The sequence below is a fragment of the Lampetra fluviatilis genome, chromosome 24, assembly GCF_964198595.1.
Source record: "Lampetra fluviatilis chromosome 24, kcLamFluv1.1, whole genome shotgun sequence".
Classification (NCBI taxonomy): Eukaryota; Metazoa; Chordata; class Hyperoartia; order Petromyzontiformes; family Petromyzontidae; genus Lampetra; species Lampetra fluviatilis.
Window position 1 is genome coordinate 1,292,270 of NC_136298.1, and position 20,903 is coordinate 1,313,172.

The window sequence follows — 20,903 nt, forward strand, 5'->3', positions numbered from 1 at the left end:
GAGTGAGTGAGTTTGGGCGTGGGTGTGTTGTTGTGACTTGCAGTGATGAGTGAGTGAGTTGGTGCGTGGGTGTGTTGTTGTGAGGGGCTGTGATGAGTGAGTGAGTTTGTGCATGGGTGTGTTGTTGTGACCTGCTGTGATGAGTGACTGAGTTGGTGCGTGGGTGTGTTGTTGTGACTTGCTATGATGAGTGAGTGAGTTGGGGCGTGGGTGTGTTGTTGTGACTTGCAGTGATGAGTGAGTGAGTTGGTGCGTGGGTGTGTTGTTGTGACTTGCTATGATGAGTGAGTGAGTTGGTGTGTGGGTGTGTTGTTGTGACCTGCAGTGATGCGTGAGTGATTTGGTGCGTGGGTGTGTTGTTGTGACCTGCTGTGATGAGTGAGTGAGTTGGTGCGTGGGTGTGTTGTTGTGACCTGCTGTGATGAGTGAGTGAGTTGGTGTGTGGGTGTGTTGTTGTGACCTGCAGTGATGAGTGAGTGAGTTGGTGCGTGGGTGTGTTGTTGTGACTTGATGTGATGAGTGAGTGAGTTGGGGCATGGGTGTGTTGTTGTGACTTGCTGTGATGAGTGAGTGAGTTGGTGCGTGGGTGTGTTGTTGTGACTTGCTATGATGAGTGAGTGAGTTTGGGCGTGGGTGTGTTGTTGTGACTTGCAGTGATGAGTGAGTGAGTTGGTGCGTGGGTGTGTTGTTGTGACTTGCAGTGATGAGTGAGTGAGTTGGTGCGTGGATGTGTTGTTGTGACTTGCTATGATGAGTGAGTGAGTTGGTGTGTGGGTGTGTTGTTGTGACCTGCAGTGATGAGTGAGTGAGTTGGTGCGTGGGTGTGTTGTTGTGACCTGCTGTGATGAGTGAGTGAGTTGGTGCGTCGGTGTACTGTTGTGACGTGTAGTGATGAGTGAGTGAGTTGGTGCGTGGGTGTGTTGTTGTGACTTGCTGTGATGAGTGAGTGAGTTGGTGTGTGGGTGTGTTGTTGTGACCTGCAGTGATGAGTGAGTGAGTTGGTGCGTGGGTGTGTTGTTGTGACTTGATGTGATGAGTGAGTGAGTTGGGGCATGGGTGTGTTGTTGTGACTTGCTGTGATGAGTGAGTGAGTTGGTGTGTGGGTGTATTGTTGTGACTTGCTATGATGAGTGAGTGAGTTGGCGCGTGGGTGTGTTGTTGTGACTTGCTGTGATGAGTGAGTGAGTTGGTGCGTTGGTGTGTTGTTGTGACTTGCTGTGATGAGTGAGTGAGTTGGTGCGTGGGTGTATTGTTGTGACGTGCTGTGATGAGTGAGTGAGTTGGTGCGTGGGTGTGTTGTTGTAACTTTCTGTGATGAGTGAGTGAGTTGGTGTGTGGGTGTGTTGTTGTGACCTGCAGTGATGAGTGAGTGAGTTAGTGCGTGGGTGTGTTGTTGTGACCTGCTGTGATGAGTGAGTGAGTTGGTGCGTCGGTGTACTGTTGTGACGTGTAGTGATGAGTGAGTGAGTTGGTGCGTGGGTGTGTTGTTGTGACTTGCTGTGATGAGTGAGTGAGTTGGTGTGTGGGTGTGTTGTTGTGACCTGCAGTGATGAGTGAGTGAGTTGGTGCGTGGGTGTGTTGTTGTGACTTGATGTGATGAGTGAGTGAGTTGGGGCATGGGTGTGTTGTTGTGACTTGCTGTGATGAGTGAGTGAGTTGGCGCGTGGGTGTGTTGTTGTGACTTGCAGTGATGAGTGAGTGAGTTGGTGCGTGGGTGTGTTGTTGTGACCTGGTAGTGATGAGTGAGTGAGTTGGTGCGTGGGTGTGTTGTTGTGACTTGCAGTGATGAGTGAGTGATTTGGTGCTTGGGTGTGTTGTTGTGACCTGCAGTGATGAGTGAGTGAGTTGGGGCGTGGGTGTGTTGTTGTGACCTGCAGTGATGAGTGAGTGAGTTGGTGCGTGGGTGTGTTGTTGTGAGGGGCTGTGATGAGTGAGTGAGTTGGTGCGTGGGTGTGTTGTTGTGACCTGCTGTGATGAGTGAGTGAGTTGGTGCGTGGGTGTGTTGTTGTGACTTGCTATGATGAGTGAGTGAGTTTGGGCGTGGGTGTGTTGTTGTGACTTGCAGTGATGAGTGAGTGAGTTGGTGCGTGGGTGTGTTGTTGTGAGGGGCTGTGATGAGTGAGTGAGTTTGTGCATGGGTGTGTTGTTGTGACCTGCTGTGATGAGTGACTGAGTTGGTGCGTGGGTGTGTTGTTGTGACTTGCTATGATGAGTGAGTGAGTTGGGGCGTGGATGTGTTGTTGTGACTTGCAGTGATGAGTGAGTGAGTTGGTGCGTGGGTGTGTTGTTGTGACTTGCTATGATGAGTGAGTGAGTTGGTGTGTGGGTGTGTTGTTGTGACCTGCAGTCATGCGTGAGTGATTTGGTGCGTGGGTGTGTTGTTGTGACCTGCTGTGATGAGTGAGTGAGTTGGTGCGTGGGTGTGTTGTTGTGACCTGCTGTGATGAGTGAGTGAGTTGGTGTGTGGGTGTGTTGTTGTGACCTGCAGTGATGAGTGAGTGAGTTGGTGCGTGGGTGTGTTGTTGTGACTTGATGTGATGAGTGAGTGAGTTGGGGCATGGGTGTGTTGTTGTGACTTGCTGTGATGAGTGAGTGAGTTGGTGCGTGGGTGTGTTGTTGTGACTTGCTATGATGAGTGAGTGAGTTTGGGCGTGGGTGTGTTGTTGTGACTTGCAGTGATGAGTGAGTGAGTTGGGGCGTGGGTGTGTTGTTGTGACTTGCAGTGATGAGTGAGTGAGTTTGTGCGTGGATGTGTTGTTGTGACTTGCTATGATGAGTGAGTGAGTTGGTGTGTGGGTGTGTTGTTGTGACCTGCAGTGATGAGTGAGTGAGTTGGTGCGTGGGTGTGTTGTTGTGACCTGCTGTGATGAGTGAGTGAGTTGATGCGTGGGTGTGTTGTTGTGACCTGCTGTGATGAGTGAGTGAGTTGGTGCGTGGGTGTACTGTTGTGACGTGCAGTGATGAGTGAGTGAGTTGGTGCGTGGGTGTGTTGTTGTGACCTGCTGTGATGAGTGAGTGAGTTGGTGCGTGGGTGTGTTGTTGTGACTTGCTGTGATGAGTGAGTGAGTTGGTGTGTGGGTGTGTTGTTGTGACCTGCAGTGATGAGTGAGTGAGTTGGTGCGTGGGTGTGTTGTTGTGACTTGATGTGATGAGTGAGTGAGTGAGTTGGGGCATGGGTGTGTTGTTGTGACTCGTTGTGATGAGTGAGTGAGTTGGTGTGTGGGTGTATTGTTGTGACTTGCTATGATGAGTGAGTGAGTTGGTGCGTGGGTGTGTTGTTGTGGCTTGCAGTGATGAGTGAGTGAGTTGGTGCGTGGGTGTGTTGTTGTGACCTGGTAGTGATGAGTGAGTGAGTTGGTGCGTGGGTGTGTTGTTGTGACTTGCAGTGATGAGTGAGTGATTTGGTGCTTGGGTGTGTTGTTGTGAGGGGCTGTGATGAGTGAGTGAGTTGGTGCGTGGGTGTGTTGTTGTGACTTGCTATGATGAGTGAGTGAGTTTGGGCGTGGGTGTGTTGTTGTGACTTGCAGTGATGAGTGAGTGAGTTGGTGCGTGGGTGTGTTGTTGTGAGGGGCTGTGATGAGTGAATGAGTTTGTGCATGGGTGTGTTGTTGTGACCTGCTGTGATGAGTGAGTGAGTTGGTGCGTGGGGGTGTTGTTGGGACTTGCTATGATGAGTGAGTGAGTTGGGGCGTGGGTGTGTTGTTGTGACTTGCAGTGATGAGTGAGTGAGTTGGTGCGTGGGTGTGTTGTTGTGACTTGCTATGATGAGTGAGTGAGTTGGTGCGTGGGTGTGTTGTTGTGACTTGCTGTGATGAGTGAGTGAATTGGAGCGTGGGTGTGTTGTTGTGACCTGCAGTGATGAGTGAGTGAGTTGGGGCTTGGATGTGTTGTTGTGACTTGCAGTGATGAGTGAGTGAGTTGGTGCGTGGGTGTGTTGTTGTGACGTGCTGTGATAAGTGAGTGAGTTGGTGCGTGGGTGTGTTGTGTGACTTTCAGCGATGAGTGAGTGAGTTGGGGTGTGGGTGTGTTGTTGTGACTTGCTGTGATGAGTGAGTGAGTTGGTGCGTGGGTCTGTTGTTGTGACCTGCTGTGATGAGTGAGTGAGTTGGTGCGTGGGTGTGTTGTTGTGACTTGCTATGATGAGTGAGTGAGTTTGTGCGTGGGTGTGTTGTTGTGACGTGCTGTGATGAGTGAGTTGGTGCGTGGGTGTGTTGTTGTGACGTGTTGTGATGAGTGAGTGAGTTGGTGCGTGGGTGTGTTGTTGTGCCTTGTAGTGATGAGTGAGTTGGTTGGGGCGTGGGTGTGTTGAACGTAGTACCGTTATAGTCTCGATTTAAAGCTTTCGTGACTGCAGGGATTCATCTTCTTGGTTCTTTCGGTAAAGTCACGTAGAAGGGAAGTAATAAAATAATAAAAATAAAACATATTAAAATAAAATAATTCTCACGACGTTTCGGCTACAACGCAAGCAGCCGTCTTCAGGTGAAGAATGAGGCACTGCCAAGCTAGGAGCTTATATATAAGCTGAGTTGGAGGTGGAAGAAGAAGAGAGCCTTAAAAAAAGAACGTGCATATCAAGAGGAATTTCGTATATTCATGGGAAATGCGTAGGAGGTGGGCGGGGGGGTTTCAAAGTCATATTATGCCCATGCATTATGCAGGATCAGCAGCACCAAGGGAGGGTGCAGGGAGTAGCATTATCAAAGGAAAGGAATGTTAATAGTATGTAGCTGCAGTTACTAAACAACCACGTAGAAAACTAAAGTATAAACTACATAAAAAACTAAAGTATAAACTGCATAGCACCATCAGTATATTTACTATACTCTACAATAAGCTGATTTACTAACAGCAAGTAATACATTACAATTCTACGTCGTAAAAATTATATAATATGCTTCCATCTAAACTTTATTCTCTTACATCACACGAGCATACACCGTACTGCCATAGATAAACCCAACATAATATGACTAGCTTGGCAGTGCCTCATTCTTCACCTGAAGACGACTGCTTGCGTTGTAGCCGAAACGTCGTGAGAATTATTTTATTTTATTATGTTTTATTTTTATTATTTTATTACTTCCCTTCTACGTGACTTTACCGAAAGAACCAAGAAGACCGTTATAGTCCTTATACAAAACTTGGGAAAAGAGGCGACGGAAACCGTAACCATGATAGTAGCAACGATGGAAGCGTGAGCCAGCCACTCGAGCGAATTAGTAACGGATCAACAGTTACCCCGACTGCTGCCTCACGTGTAATTAAATCCTCTCGTACACGTGCACGTGTCCACCTCTCTTGTGTGACAACGCAGTGTTGTGACGCCGCCGCCGCCACCTGGTGTGCTCTCTTTGCAGCATGGTGCCTGCACGCAAGTGTTTCTTCCTGTTGCTGGCGCTGATGACATTGGCAGCCTCCCCAAGCCCCGTTGGTGAGCCTCAAACACAGAGCCTATGCCCTTGCTGATGAAGCTGCGCTGTTCTCTGTCTCAGTCAGATGTGTCTGTTCGCCATCGAACAAAGACGGGTCACTTGCATCGTGCGCTTTCGGATGCGCTTCTGTGACCGTCTGGATCGCTCTTCCTTCCGTTATTAGGAAGCCACTTTTAAATCTGGATTTAAAACTAATTTCTTTCAAACGTCTTTTTGTGGTAAGTTTGTTGTCCTTCCCCCGCATCTCCGATTAGCACGGTTGGCTACGTACGGTGCAAAAGAAGTTCAACATACTTAACGAGTAATCAACAAGTCAAAGTGATTTCCTGCTTTTTATAAGCATTGAGGCAGTGCTCCTATCCCATTTACTGCCCAAAGCCAGTGATGAAAATTCCACATTCCTAGATGTTCGGTTAGAGGATGAGCTCGAGGCTAGAGTTTGGGCTAGAGACCAGGCTAGTGGTTGGTCTAAAAGTTAGAGGTATGGGCTAGAGGTTGGGCAAGTAGATGGACTAGTGGATGGAGGCTGGGCTAGAGGATGGTTGAGACGATGCAGGCTGAGCTAGAGCATGGCCTAGTGGATGGGTTAGAGGAAGGAGTCTGGGCTAGAGGTCCGGCTAGTGGATGGGCTAGAGGATGGAGGCTGGGCAAGAGGTCCGGCTAATGGATGGGCTAGAGGATGGAGGCTGAGCAACAGGTCAGGCTAGTGGATGGGCTAGAGGATGGAGGCTGAGCTAGAGGTCCGGCTAGTGTATGGGCTAGAGGATGGAGGCTGGGCTAGAAGTCAGGCTAGTGGATGGGCTAGAGGATGGAGGCTGGGCTAGAGGTCAGGCTAGTGGATGGGCTAGAGGATGGAGGCTGGGCTAGAGGTCGGGTTAGTGTATGGGCTAGAGGATGGAGGCTGGGTTAGAGGTCAAGCTAGTGGATGGGCTAGAGGATGGAGGCTGGGCTGGAGGTCAGGCTAGTGGATGGGCTAGAGGATGGAGGCTGGGCTAGAGGTCAGGCTAGCGGATGGGCTAGAGGATGGAGGCTGGGCTAGAGGTCAGGCTAGTGGATGGGCTAGAGGATGGAGGCTGGGCTAGAGGTCTGGCTAGTGGATGGGCTACAGGTCAGGCTAGTGGATGAGCTAGAGGTCAGGCTAGTGGATGGGTTAGAGACTGGAGGTCGGGCTAGAGCAGGTGTCGGCAACCAAAATAAGACGTACTCTTTGGGTCTCTCGGTAAAGCCACGTAGATAGAAGAAAAATAATATTTAAAAATCATGATCGTAACGTCGTGATTTTTTATTATTTGTGTATTCTTTTTCTATCTATGTGACTTTACCGAAAGACCCAAAGAGTATGAATTCAGTAACGAAAGCTTTAAGTCAAGATTCAAAATAAGAAGAGTAATATCTATTTTAAAATTCAGTAATAAAATCAATATTTCAAAAGGTGCAATGCACATGAACATGAAACGGTGACACTTACTATATCATGTCACGAAGCAGTCCTTAAGGCGCTGCGTGTGGTCCGGGGAGCCCGCAGGTTACTGACCTATGGGCTAGAGGGTGGACTAGAGGCTGGCCTTGAGGCTGGGCGACAAGCTGGAGTCCAAGCTAGACACAGGAGGCCAGGCTATAAATTGGGCTATAGGCTGGGTTAGTTCGATATTGCGCTGGAGGCTGGACTAGGCCTGGGTCGTGAGTTGAGCTGGCTGCTCGTGTGCCCACCAGCAGGAAAGTTACCGGGCCGGCCGATCGTGTGGTGCCGGACGGTGGACATGCTGACGCTGACGTGCTGGTGGCAGCCAGCGAAGGGAGATGACCCCAGCACCAACTACACCCTCTTCTACACCACACAGTCCGGATCCACCCTGTGAGACTCACCCTCGACCCACCTCACTGCCGTGTCACCGCCACGATCATCATTTCCGATTAGCACGATTGGCTACTTACGGTGCGAAAGAAGTTCAACATACATACATCACCAAAGCTCACTGACGTGTCACCATCACTGCCACTACCACCACTACCACCACTACTGCCACTGTCACCACCTCAACTGCCACTACCACGATGACCACAACGATTGCCACGATGCCCCTTGATGGAGTTGCATATATTTGGTCTCAGTTTCGCAGGTTCAGCGGCAGAGTCTCCAGCTCCTCAAGAGCGCATTGTCATTTGCCGGATTATCAGCATACATACCATGGTTGACCAGTGGGAAGCCACCCCTTTCCATACCCATGAGTTGATTAGCCTCCCATTGTATCTGTACCAGATGGAAATTTCCCTGGCATGGCCAAGGAAATTTTTTTAAATGTGATCAAAAAAACATGAAATAGTGTAGGGGCCAGAGGACATCCCAGTCACACCCCAATTTTGAACATGAAATGGCTCCAACTCTCCAGCGGGGTCAAGCTCCATTGTGTTATCTGAGCTGAGGGGATTCTCCTCCCCCAAGACCTCACAGACAAACCCCTTCCCATGGGTCAGAGATTGGGTCACCATTCTTTCCCTTTACGATGGCAATAGGTGCGGCGCTGAAAGTTCATGAAATTTAAAGAGTGTTTTATGTTTTTGAGCTGCTCAGGCAGTTTTCCTCTCCTCAGCAACCACTACTTATTATTACAGTGTCACATATCTCTCCAAATCTCTAAGCAAAGGTGGCCGTAAGCATCCACATTCTTGGATGTGAGATGTTATGGATGGAATTGGCTTTTTGCTTTCGCTAAGCTAGCTGGAACAACCTCCTTTGTCAGCCAGGGTTTCTGGGGAGTTCTAGACTGCCTACCCAATGAAGCCGTCGCACCTGCATGAACCACCGTCCTGAATCTCACCCCTCCCCCTCAGAATCAGGAAGAGGAGGAGAAGATGCCAACATCAGCTACAAGCTATGATTACATTTTTGCTTGCAACCTTCGTCAGCTAGCCGAGATCAAGCGATTGTGGTTTTAATGGGGTCCTGGGTGGACACTCACCACCGCAGTGAAGTATCGTAGGCGCATCTTACAGATGGCAATGGGCAGATCAGCTCCACGGTAGGTCGTGATGTAAAGGACATTGGCCTATACTCAATGTTCTGTCACTGTCTAGTCCAGCAGATGTTTTTGCTTGGAGCCGCCATGTATCCATAATGCTGTGTGGATGTGCCGATGATGGAACAGCGTTTTGGTGATGTATAAGTCCATGGGCTGCACATAAGTCAAGCAGCCTCCTACCGTTGTTATTGCGCTGATCTGGACCATGCCTTCCAATCATTCCCACCCAAGTATTTGTTTTGTGATCCACGCAGGCGTTAAAATTACCCAAAAGGATGACTATCCCAAGGGGCCACTGCAGCCAGTACCTGGGACAGGTCAAAGAAGGCATCTGACTTATTAGCCTTTGCCCGCATCCCTTAACTGGTGTTCATCTTTGGCAGGGACGTAAGCCACCACTACCATTCCTCACCTCCTATTGATGGGGAGGCATGCCCACAGCAGCCTGAGACTCATGGCTTCCCATACGTCACCGCTGCAATCTTCATGCACCCCTTTTTTGTTGTTGGGAAGAGCCACTCCCTGTTTTGGCAGTTTCCTACCCCGAGTGGAGGACTGTCCACACCCCTCGCGGTGACTGGAGACAGCACCAGACCACCAGATCTCCTCTATTCCACAGAGCTCCAGGCGGTACTCGTCCAGCTTCCGACAAAGGAATGGCAGCCTCTCCGGCGCAGTTAACATTTTGGTAATTCCACGTGGCCAGCCGCCGTGGTTTTCTGCTGCTTCTGGAGGAGCCGTGAGAGGGGGTGGAAGAGGGGGGATTCAGTATCCCAACTGCACCAAAAGGGGTTTGACCAGAGAATGTCACGAATGCCTATGGGCCTCCGGCACAGGAGGCATATTTTGGTGTTTTTATAGGTTCTTTGGTACTTTCATTGAAGAGGGAGGGGTTAACCAGCCCCTCGTACCTGTCAAGAGCCCCCATTGGAGGCACCTCTGATTAGCACGGTTGGCTACGTACGGGGTGAAAGAACTTCAACGTACATACATTGGCCACTGTGTTAGCCTCGAACACAGACACATTCACATAAATGCACATACACATATACAACCAAGACAAACTCGCCCACCCACCCACCCACTCACCCACACACATCTACGCTCATGCTTACCCAAGCGTACACGTATAAACTCACACGCATAAACACATTCACACATATACAGGATGGTCCAGGTGTATGGTGACCCCCCCCCCCCCCAAATTAATTGACCCGCAAACATTTTTCCCCTTTGCATGTTCATTTCTGTTTTAAATAAACTTTACTTAAAACAATATATTAAGTTTTAGAGAATTAAATGGGGGGGAGGGGAGTCACAATACAGCTGGACCGCCCTGTATACGAACAAACTCGTCTTCTACTTCCACGCGTTTATCCCCCTTGTGTGGGATGCTCCGCTGTCCTTGCCAACCTTCTCCACGCTGCCCTGTCCTGCGCCATCTCTCTTTACGCTCCTCGGGCCACCGTGTCCCATCGCACCACATCGCCCCTCCACCTCTTCTTCTACCCTTGACCTCTTTCCATCCTTTTGCTTCACTTGCACCTTCTGACCCACGTAATTTTCCTGTTGTCTCTCCACATGACCGAACCACACCAGAGCCTTTTCTCTCTCTCATCTTCTCCGTGATTTCTACCACCTTGAGTCTTTCTCTCACTTCTTCATTTCTCACCCTGTCCTTCCTTGTTAAACCCAACATCCACCGTGACATCCTCGTCTCCGTGACTGCCATGGCTTGGTCCTCCCTCCTTCTTGTACCCCAGCACTCGGACCCGTACAACAGCACACACTAACACACTCGCACTCATAAACACGCGCACACATAGCCAACACGTGAATGACATGCATACAAACATATAGCATCTATAACTTGTGTAGTGCGTGTTAATGCAGTGGATATCCCACCCAGGCGAATGCCTAAATAAAGTGCTCACAGAAGCTTAATGTAGAACGCACACGAGCTGTAACGGTTGCGCACGTTGTGTGAGTGAGTTTTTAATTAGAGACTTGAATAAGTTGACAACTAGTGGTAGAGTCTAGTTTGTGTGTCTGTCAGTGTGTGTGTGTCAGTGTGTGTGTGTGGGGAGCGGTAGTGCAGCGGGTAGGGCGGTGTGCTAAGAGCCCAGCGACCTGAGTTCGATTCCCGCTCACGGCCAACACCGGTGACGATTATCTGAACCGGTTCTGGGCCTCCTCTAAGTTGACTCGGCCTCAAATGAATACCTGGTGCAGTGTGTAAAACATTGCCACTGGGGAGACAAAGGCAGTCGGGCGTGATGCTGGCTAACTACCCCCTCGTGTGCCGTGCCGGCCTTCATCGGCGTTTGCTAACAGCACTTGCCCCAACAGACTGTAAAGGCTATACGGGGGATCTTTGTCTGTGTGGGAGACCGTTTCGTATTGAAGCAGCGGTCTGAGCGAGAGTGCCTGTTTGGGGAGCGGTGGCACAGGGGTTAACGGGCTGCGCTACGAACCCCGGAGACCCGAGTTTGATTCTCGCTCATGGCCACCAATACCGGTGACGATTATCTGAACTGGTCCCGGGCCTTCCCTAGGTTGACTCAGCCTCAAATTAGATACCCTGACCACCCCACCCCCTCGTGTGTTGTGGGGGCCCTCATAGGTGCTCGCTGATAGCACTCGCCCAACAGTCCGGTAAAGGTTAAAGGGTGAGGATTCTGCGTCTTCATTCGGGTTTGTTGCCGATTGGCTGCTTGGCGCAGGGCGAACGAGTCCGCCGAGTGCCCGGATTACGTCACCGCGGGGCCCAACAGCTGCTTCTTCGACCAGGAGCACACCTCGATGTGGGTGATGCACTGCGTGACGGTGATGGCGAGCTCGCCCACGGGAAACGCGTCCTTCGAGAAGCACTGCATCAAGCTGCTGGACTACGGTGAGCGGTGAAATGTGTCTCCCGCACCGCTGGGAGTTGGTGCGGGGGGGGTCCGCGTACAGGAAACGCTCGATAACGTTTGTCACGGCTCTGGACGGGGGGCAGCGGTCGTAGCAAGTGTCTGAAGCGCCGTTCGAGAAAACGTGCGAAATATCAGGAATGATGACGCGGTTCCCCAGCGAGATGACGGCGGAGGCTTCCAGGGATGGTGCTCCTCGCTGTCGCTGCACGGGTGACTTTGTCTCTCCGTGTTACTGCTGGGGAGACGCTCCCTCCCCTACCTGGTTGCTGGCATGTGTGTGGTTGCTGGTGAGTGTGGTTTCCGGTGAGCGTGTTATTTCTTATGGGAAGCAGTAGTGTCATGGTTAGCACACTGCGCTGAACCGCGTTCAATTCCTGCGAATATTTGAACCGGTCCTGGGCCTCCTCTAAGTCGACTCGGCCTTAAATGAGTACCTGGTGTGGCATGTAAACATTACAACTGGGGACACAAAGGCGGTCGGGCATTGTGCTGGCCACTCACCTACTGATGCGGTGTGTTGGCCTTCATAGGTGCCCTCTAACAGCCCTTGCCCCAACAGTCTGTTCAAGGCCATACAGGGGATCTCTGTCATTGTGTGCATTGTTGTTGAGTGTGAGTGAGTGATTGGCAAGATGTTAACTCCCTCGGCTGCTATGCAGGAGATAATGGTTTTGATCCTGACCCTCATGCCTGTATATTTGTAGTTTGCATGTCTCTCCATGTGGTCGCGTGGATTTATCTCCGGATCCTCCGGTATTTACCTGCACATTTAGAAACATGCATTTAGAGTATTTGGCTGCTTTAAATTTGCACACGATAAACCACTTCGTTGAGCTGTCATTTTTGTCCAGGTCGCTTCTGAAAAAAGAGCTCGATGGCTCAGTGGGCCTTATCTGGTAAAATAAAAAAATGGTTTACTTTTAGTTGTTGTGGGTGAGTTATCACTGCAGTGGCACTCACCTGCTGGGCCTGGTTGCCGTCTCCTTCCCCAGTGGAGCCGGACGTTCCCGTCAACGTGAACGTGACGCTGCGGAACGTCAGCGACCCAGATCCGGTGGTTCTGGTGACTTGGGCACCACCTCCGTCCGCCAACGTCAAATACGGGCTGGTGGTGCTGGAGTACGAGGTGGAGTACCGGGCCGAACACCAGACAAGTGGCACGGTGAGAGACGGACGAGCACGCATGTAAAACCAGGCCCCCAGCGTAAAAACACATTTTTCTAAACGAAATTATTTTACCAGCTAAGGCCGACCGAGCTCTTTTTCATAAGCGTACCTGGCAGCAAATGATCGCTAAACTTTAGTGGCTTATCACGTCCAAATTTATTTGCAGCCAAATATTCTAAGCGCGTGTTTTCTAAGCATAGAAGGGAACGCAGGGAGTTATTCTCTGCTCAAATGAGCATCGAGGCTTTTGTGCTCATCCCCTGTTCTCAAGTTAGTGGTGGAAATTCCGTATTTCTCTGACGGGCGGGGGCGGAGGGGTGAGACTTTCCACATGACAAGTGCTGTTCACTTCCCCCAACAAAGTGGTACTAATTTGTATGGACCCCGGGAGGGTAGGGATAGATGGGCTGAGTCAGCCCCCTCCAACCAAGATTTGAACTCGCAATCTCGTGATTGCGTGCCGCTCGCTCGACCGCTGAGCAGCCGCCGGGCCATTTGCATAATGAGCGGTTACGCTGGCCAGGCTGGCGTGACACGGCGCTTGCATCTCTGGCTCGCGTAATTTTCCAAATAATTGCGTCTAAGTCCTGCCAATAGGCTTATTAATGTTACTTCATGGGCAGGGTCAACGGTCGGCAGATTTGGACCGTAATGTCAATAAATAACCGGAGTGTTAGTTTTGGCAAACAAATGCCAAATGACAAATGCATAAATAATGTGTGGTGCAGTTTATGTTAATCGTCCGGAGCTTCATGTCCCTGGCAACGATTCTGCATGACGATATGGTGCAATAATCGTTTCACTTTTTTTTGCCTCCCTTGTGTTTTTTATTGACTTTTTTTTACTTCTTAGTACGGCTTTAATACAGAGCACAAATAATCATAAGCGACGTTGTGGAGTATCTACTTAGGTTCTGTAAATCATAGCTAATGATTATTTCGTGTTGTATTACAGTTTGCATGGAACTCGGACCCATATATAACAGAGAGGGTTCTCGCCCATAAGCATCTGGTAGTTCACCAGCACTGGTTCAAGCGAACCAGACTCTGCCGATGAGATGCTCAGTACTCTTTGGTTTTTTCGGTAAAGTCACGTAGGTTAAAAGAAAACAAATAAATTAAATCACGACGTTTCGGAGGCAACACAAGCTTCCGTCTTCAGGTGAAACCGTCACAGCAAAATTGCTGTATCAAGTGAAGAGAAGTCCCAAGAGACACGACCTTATATACTAGTTAAGGGGGGAGGAGCCAGGATGGGCCGCGGGAGAGGAGGAGTTGTGAGATGGTCAGTACGGCTGCTGGAACTGAGCCTTTGTAATGTAGATGGCAGAAGTAGATAAGCAAGCTAGGATTAAGCTGCCTTTTGTTATGCTGCTGGGTGGGTAAAATTCAAAGCAGGCCACCAGCGTGTGAAAAAAGAATGTAAACATGATAAAACAAAACTGGCTGTCTATCAGTAAACTGCACGGTAACTAAAGTAGAAAAATAAGCTAAACATGATAAGCAACGTGTGATGATGTTGATGGTGGTGCGTGGAGCTGAGGGTAACAGACTGGTAATATGGATATGTTTAAGAAGATCAATCTAAACTGGCTGTCTATCAGTAAACTGCACGGTAACTAAAGTTTAACTTGGTTAATTACATATTTCCAATGATTGCTCAATCTGAATCCATCATCTCGGTTGAAGTTACGTCTGTGTTTGTATATCTGGATGGCCTCGTGGACAAATCTTTGGTAGTATCCAGGAGGTTTGCAAAGTCCCTTGGTATCTGAGAACACAATGCCATGAGAACCAGCAGTATTATAACAGTGGTCAGCAACGGCCGACGAATTAGTCTTGCCATGTTTCAAATCCGACTTGTGCTCGCGAATGCGGTCAGCAATGTGTCGTTTCGTTTCCCCGATATAGAAGTCACCACAGGTACAACTCAATCTGTAAACACCAGGGTACTGTAATTCAGGAATGGCGTCCTTTACGGATGGGATCAGATCACGGAGTTTGTGTACTGTATTGAATCGGACCTGGATCTTGTGTTTGTTTAGAATTTTGGAAATCTTTTTGATAACGCCTGCTATGTATGGCAACATGATGGTTTTGATCGGAGTTTCAGGTGGTTGTTTCTGCATGGTGGGAGAAACAGCTTGGCGGATAATGCGGTCAGAGTATCCATTCATCTTGAGGGCCCGATGTACATCTTTTAATTCACTGGCCAGGTGGTGTTGGTTAGAGATGCAATGAGCCCTAAGGTATAGTGTTTTGATGAGGGAATTCTTTTGAGCCGGGTGGTGGTGGGAATCAGGCTTCAAGTAGGAATCTGTGTGGGTGGCCTTCCTGTAAACAGAATGACCCAAAGAGCCACATCCAAGAATGGTAGCTTGCCATCTTTCTCTACTTCCATGGTAAATTTGATGGATGGGTGTCTGGAATTGATGTGGTCCAGGAATTGGTTCAATGCCGGGAGGCCATGTGGCCAAATGACGAAAGGGTCATCGACATATCTCTTCCACAGGGAAGGACGAAGGGTGGATGTCTGGATGGCATCTGATTCAAATTTCTCCATGAAAACATTGGCTATCACTGGTGACAAGGGGGAACCCATAGGGGTACCCTAATTTTGTTCGTAGAAGGTACCATTCCAGGTAAAGTAAGATTTGGTGAGGCAGTGCCTAACCAGAGCAGGTACATCAGGGTTCAGTCCATGTTGGAAAAAGCCTTCAATTATTGTTATGGTGTTAGGCACTGGGGCCTTGGTGAACAGGGAGACCACATCAAAGCTGACGAGGACATCATCAGGAGACAGTACAATATCCTTGACCATAGAAACCAATTGGGTTGAGTTAAGTACTGCTGGAGTGATCTTGCCAGTGAAGGGAAGCAGAGTATCTGATAGAAAACGGGCTAGCTTGTAGGTAGGTGAATTGATTGTGGACACGATGGGCTGTAGTGGGGTGCCTTCTTAATGGATCTTGGGAAGACCATAAAATCTGGTAGGTCTTGCAGCCGAGGGTTTTAGGGAGGGATGTTTGGTTGGTTCGATTAGGGAAGTCGAGCCAGTGATGATCTTGTTGGTTTTTATTGTTAGGCTGTTAGTCGGATCACTTTTAATTTTGGAGTAACTGCCATCGTTGAGTAGGTCCTGGATTTTGTTGCTGTATGAGTTTTTATCCATGATGACAGTAGCATTGCCCTTGTCGGCCGAGAGAATGACTATATCATCCCTCTTTTTCAAATTTTTAAAAAATTCAGAGCGTTCGTTTTTACTAATGTTGCTAATGGGTTTCTTAGCATTCTTGAGAATAGTGGCTATTTCAGCTCTCGCAACGTCCGCTTGGATGTGTCCCTATGCCTTTGAGGGCTACATCGACCTGAGAGATCACATCCTCTACTGGTATATGTTTAGGGGTGACAGCGAATTTCAGCCCTTTATCCAGTACCGTTTTCAGATTTTCCGAAATCGGGATGTTATTCTGATTGATAACGATCTTGTTAACATCCAGCTTTGTGATGTGTGGTTCTGGTTTTTTCGTGTCTCTTGGGACTTCTCTTTACTTGATACAGCAATTTTGCTGTGACGGTTTCACCTGAAGACAGAAGCTTGTGTTGCATCCGAAACGTCGTTATTTAATTTATTTGTTTTCTTTTAACCTACGTGACTTTACCGAAAAAACCAAAGAGTATGAATCCTTGCAGTCACGAAAGTTTCAAATCGAGATGCTCAGTGTCGAAACCGGTCCAGGGTTTGTTTGAATTAAACCAATGCTGCTGAAATGATGCACTCCCAGGAGGCCGTGTGGCTGATGGAATGTGTAATATACATATTAACGATTTTTATTGTAAGTAGAGTCACAAATATGGGGATGAGGTGTCTTTTTCACCTTATTTGTTGCCCAACTCATAAATACAACCTCAAGCATGCAGCGGATTTTGGCTAAGCCATCGAACAAAGATGGTCACCGCATCGCGTGCTTTCAGATGTGCTTCTGCAGCCGTCTGAAACGCTCTTCCTTCTGATATTAAAAAGCCACTGGAGCGATGCACTTTTCAATGTAGATTTGAAAGCTCTTTTAGCTTTTTATGTTCAGTTTGTTGTCCTGCCCCGCACCTCCAATTTGTACGGTTGGCTATGTACGGTGCAAAAAAAGTTAAACTTACATGCAGATAAACGTACATACAGTTCAACATACATATAAATAAACATACATACAGATAAACGTGCATACAGGTGGCGGCTCAGTGGTCGATCTTGCGGCTCGCAATCGGAATGCTGCGAATTCAAATCCTCGTTGGGGGGTTCATTGACCTCATCTCATCATCCCGATGGGGAGATCAGCAAAATGAATACTGCTTTGTGGGTGGGTGGGGAGGGAAGCCACCAGCAGCTGTCATATGGAGAAATTAACCCAACTGTCATAGGAATGTATAAAGTTCCATCACTGGCTCTGCGGGGGGCTGTAAACAGGATGTGTGAGCACCGATGGCCCAATGCTCAATTCAGTCAGGAAGTCGCTTTGACTTTTGATTATAAAGCAAAAGAGTAATTGACGTGTAAAGTTGCGCGCACTGTAAACAAGCGATTCTCTGAGCACGTGCATCGACAGCCATCGCCGTGGTTGTAATCACCCCGTGCACTGTTTGTCAGCTCATGAGGTGTAAGCAACATCGCTCACACGTCGTATTTCTTTAGTCTATTTCTTTTTTTTTATATAAACACAGTTGCTGAACACAGACCTAAAGACCCAAAACATGAAATGGCCAGCAACAAACAGCACACTATTAACGTGGTGATAGTCAAGAATGGGAGGAGGAGTGAATGAGTGAAGTTTCACGGGCGCGGTAACCGTGGCGGCAGCAGCAGCAGCGATAGAAGAGTGCAACGGAGGTGACTGCGTATGCCACTGGTGAGCGAGTGACGAGACTCAAGTGGTGAGTGCTCGATCACCTCTTAGCCTCTGCTGCCTTTCATTCAGCGTGAGGTGTCACACCGTTAATGCTGAACACGCAATTAGCGGGAGGACGTTTTATTTACAAAAAAAGAGTGCTGATATTTTTATAAGCCGGGCATCGACGTTGTGTATCGATTTTCCCCCTATTTTGCGCTGTAGACAAAACGTGGACGCATTTCTGAGCCAGCCCTAGGCCTATCGGAACTGTGCAGCATCCAGATTGTTCACATGAACAATAATCTTGTTGAAGCTGTATGCCATTGTTGGTATTGATGTTGATATGTTTTTTTATTGTTGTCAATGTTGCGGATGTTGTAATGCCATATTATAGTTGTTGATGTGTTTGAGTGAAAGTAGGCCAGTGCGTGTCTTTGGGGAAGAAAGGTCAAGAAATCCATATCGCTTGCGACCCACTTTAGTCATATCTCACGAAAGTGCACGAGCAACGCTCGTTCTGAAATTAAGTTCAATAAGAAAGTGGTACAAGGTCTTGGCCCATTGGCCCAAATACATTCCTGTTTCCCCCCAAATATGGATGATGGATGCCCACCACTGGACTGTTCGTCCAGGTCAAACCCATGTCAAACCCATTTCAAACCCATGTCAAACCCGGGTCAAACCCAGTTCAAAGCCAGGTCAAACCTAGGTCGAAACTCACGTCAAACCCATGCTAAACTCAGGTCGAACCGAGGTCGAATCCATGTCAAGCCCGTGTCAAACCCGTGTCAAACCTAGGTCGAACACATTTAAAGCCCATGTCAAACCCATGTCAAACCCGGGTTAAACTTAGGTCGAACCCAGGTCAAACCCATGTAAAACCCGGGTTGAACCCATGTCAAACTAATTTGTTGCGTAGTGGCTGCTGTGTCTTTGCGGTGGCTGAGCGAACGGCTATTATTGGTAAATGCCGCGCAGATTTCTTGCTCCTTTTCAAGGCTGTCACGAAGCGACTCCCCCCCCCCCACCTTTGCTTGGCAGCGCTCTTCTAACGGTCTCCTGCCAGATGTCACGGCTAAACCCCCTGGCACGGGGGGGGGGGTGTAAGCTACCGCACCCCTTGTTTTGTTGGTAACTGTAGTTGCAGGCCGAGATTCGTTAATTACTCTCGCACCCGTAATTTAAGCCGACTGTTGATTGACAGCGGCAACGAGGGCGAGTAAAATGGCGCCGCTCGGCGGCAGCCACCGCAGGTAAAAACCTCGTTCAGCACGACCGCCATTATCGGAAGAGGAAGAAGATGAAGAAGACGATAAAGAAGGCCGGTGCTTTTGTTTACACCTCTTTACGTTCATCCGGTAATCCGGCACTGCAGAAGGGGGGGAGGCGAGGGATTGGTGGATCGCGCACGCTCGTCAAACTCCCTCCCAGTCCGCGAGCGTCGAGGTTGCCACCTTCCCTTGGCTTGCCAGGGTATGGTGCTATTACAGCAAATGGGTTAAATTCCATCTGCATTCCATGTGTTCGGATATTGAGTGTGATAACCCCTCGCGCGCGTGGGATTTCTTCATAAAAAAAATCAAAGCTCATTCATGGAGTTAGACGAACATCCCAATGTAGGAGCACAGAGCTCGGGCGATTGTTGGTGGAGCGCCGGGTTCTGGCTTCCTTTCTCCCCTGCGCCTACGTGAGGGAAACTGCGACCTTTCGCGAATTCTACAGCAGTGCCTTGAGAGACGCGATTTGCGCGATTGATAATGCTATACACACACGCAGACAACTGTAGAAAATTAGTAGAAAATTGGATTTTAATTTTTTGTCAAATGTAATTACAATTTAGCACATTCCTAAATATTACAGCAGTGTGGCCAAATATCTTGAGTTTTTTTGCTTCTCGGGTGAAATAATAATGTCTTCCTGGGGTGCGTATCCAGGCTGCAAATTTGCGTCATATATAAATCACAGTCAAAGAGCGATCGATTTGCAAAGGTCACGAGTTCAAAGCCTAGTTGGGGGTGTTGACTTGGCCCATAATGCCTCCCTCCAGGGTCGGTAAAATAAAGTACAACGTTGTGGAGAAGTAGCGGTGGTTGTCCTACAGGTCGACTCGCACCCATCATCGGAATGTGGACATTGACACCACTGGCTCAGCCAGGACTGTGAATAGGAGATGAACACCAATGCCTCAATGTTCGTTTGAGCGTGGGAATCATGTGGCGTATCATCTTGTGGCGTATCATCTTGTGTGCGAGTGTGTGACCTGGGTAGCCATGTGGCTCTGTTCATCTATTGAAGTCGAAGGGTTGGGTGACTGTGTGTGTGTGTGCTTGTGTAGTGGTTAGGTGTGTGCTAGTGCATGAGGTTGCGTGGCTGTATTTGTGTGTGCTAGTGCAGGAGTTGGGTGGCTGTGTGTGTGCTAGTGTGGGGTTTTGTGGCTGTGTGTGTGTGCTCGTGTTTGGAGGCTGGATCATGTAGCCCGCATGCCCAGCCACCACATGCCCAAGCAGCATCTGTTTGGCCAGATAGAGGGGGGCTAAATGGGCACGACACGGGCTGGAGAAGAGATGGACTGATGGGGTACTGCAGGATCTGGAGCTGAGTGGACTTGCCGATCGGCCTCGATGGAGGAATCTCGTGAAGGACGCTACTGGGCAGTTGGAGGCAGTCGCCCTCCAAGAACAACGGAGGACAGAGGAGCGATGCTCACAACAATGAGCGGAGCGCTGGGTGGCTAAAACACAGCAAGTTGGCACAGTCGGGGGCACAGGTGGTGCACCGGCCAGTGATCTCAGTCAAAGCATGGCACTTGGGTCTGTTCTGTGACCTCCTGCCAGCGAGCCTTCGACACTTCACGTGAACTCAAGGTGGACTTAGCTTGGCACAAGCGTCGTTGTTGTTGGGTTGTGTGGCTGTGTGTGTGTGCTGGTGCATGGGGTTGTGTGGCTGTGTGTGTGTGTGCTGGTGCATGGGGTTGTGTGGCTGTGTGTGTGTGCTGGTGCATGGGGTTGTGTGGCTGTGTGTGGCTGTGTGTGCTGGTGCATGGGGTTGTGTGGCTGTGTGTGTGTGTGTGCTGGTGCATGGGGTTGTATGGCTGTGTGTGTGTGCTGGTGCATGGGGTTGTGTGGCTGTGTGTGTGTGTGCTGGTGTATGGGGTTGTGTGGCTGTGTATGTGTGTGCTGGTGCATGGGGTTGTGTGGCTGTGTGTGCTGGTGCATGGGGTTGTGTGGCTGTGTGTGCTGGTGCATGGGGTTGTGTGGCTGTGTGTGCTGGTGCATGGGGTTGTGTGGCTGTGTGTGTGTGCTGGTGCATGGGGTTGTGTGGCTGTGTGTGTGTGTGCTGGTGCATGGGGTTGTGTGGCTGTGTGTGTGTGCTGGTGCATGGGGTTGTGTGGCTGTGTGTGTGTGTACTGGTGCATGGGGTTGTGTGGCTGTGTGTGCTGGTGCATGGGGTTGTGTGGCTGTGTGTGCTGGTGCATGGGGTTGTG

General features: G+C 49.3%; 1 protein-coding gene across 6 annotated transcripts in view; it reads left to right on the top strand.

Moving 5' to 3' along the window:
- Positions 1–20,903, top strand: part of LOC144941068 (uncharacterized) — a 74,579-nt gene that overhangs the window by 35,888 nt on the left and 17,788 nt on the right. For 3 of the 6 annotated variants that reach the window (XM_078867503.1, XM_078867501.1, XM_078867507.1), the window contains exons 2-5: positions 5,361–5,434; positions 7,149–7,290; positions 11,179–11,348; positions 12,363–12,532. In XM_078867503.1, the coding sequence (XP_078723629.1) occupies positions 5,361–5,434; positions 7,149–7,290; positions 11,179–11,348; positions 12,363–12,532 (556 nt within the window). The remainder of the gene's footprint in view (positions 1–5,360; positions 5,435–7,148; positions 7,291–11,178; positions 11,349–12,362; positions 12,533–20,903) is intronic. The other 3 variants (XM_078867505.1, XM_078867504.1, XM_078867506.1) reach the window with 2 other exon arrangements.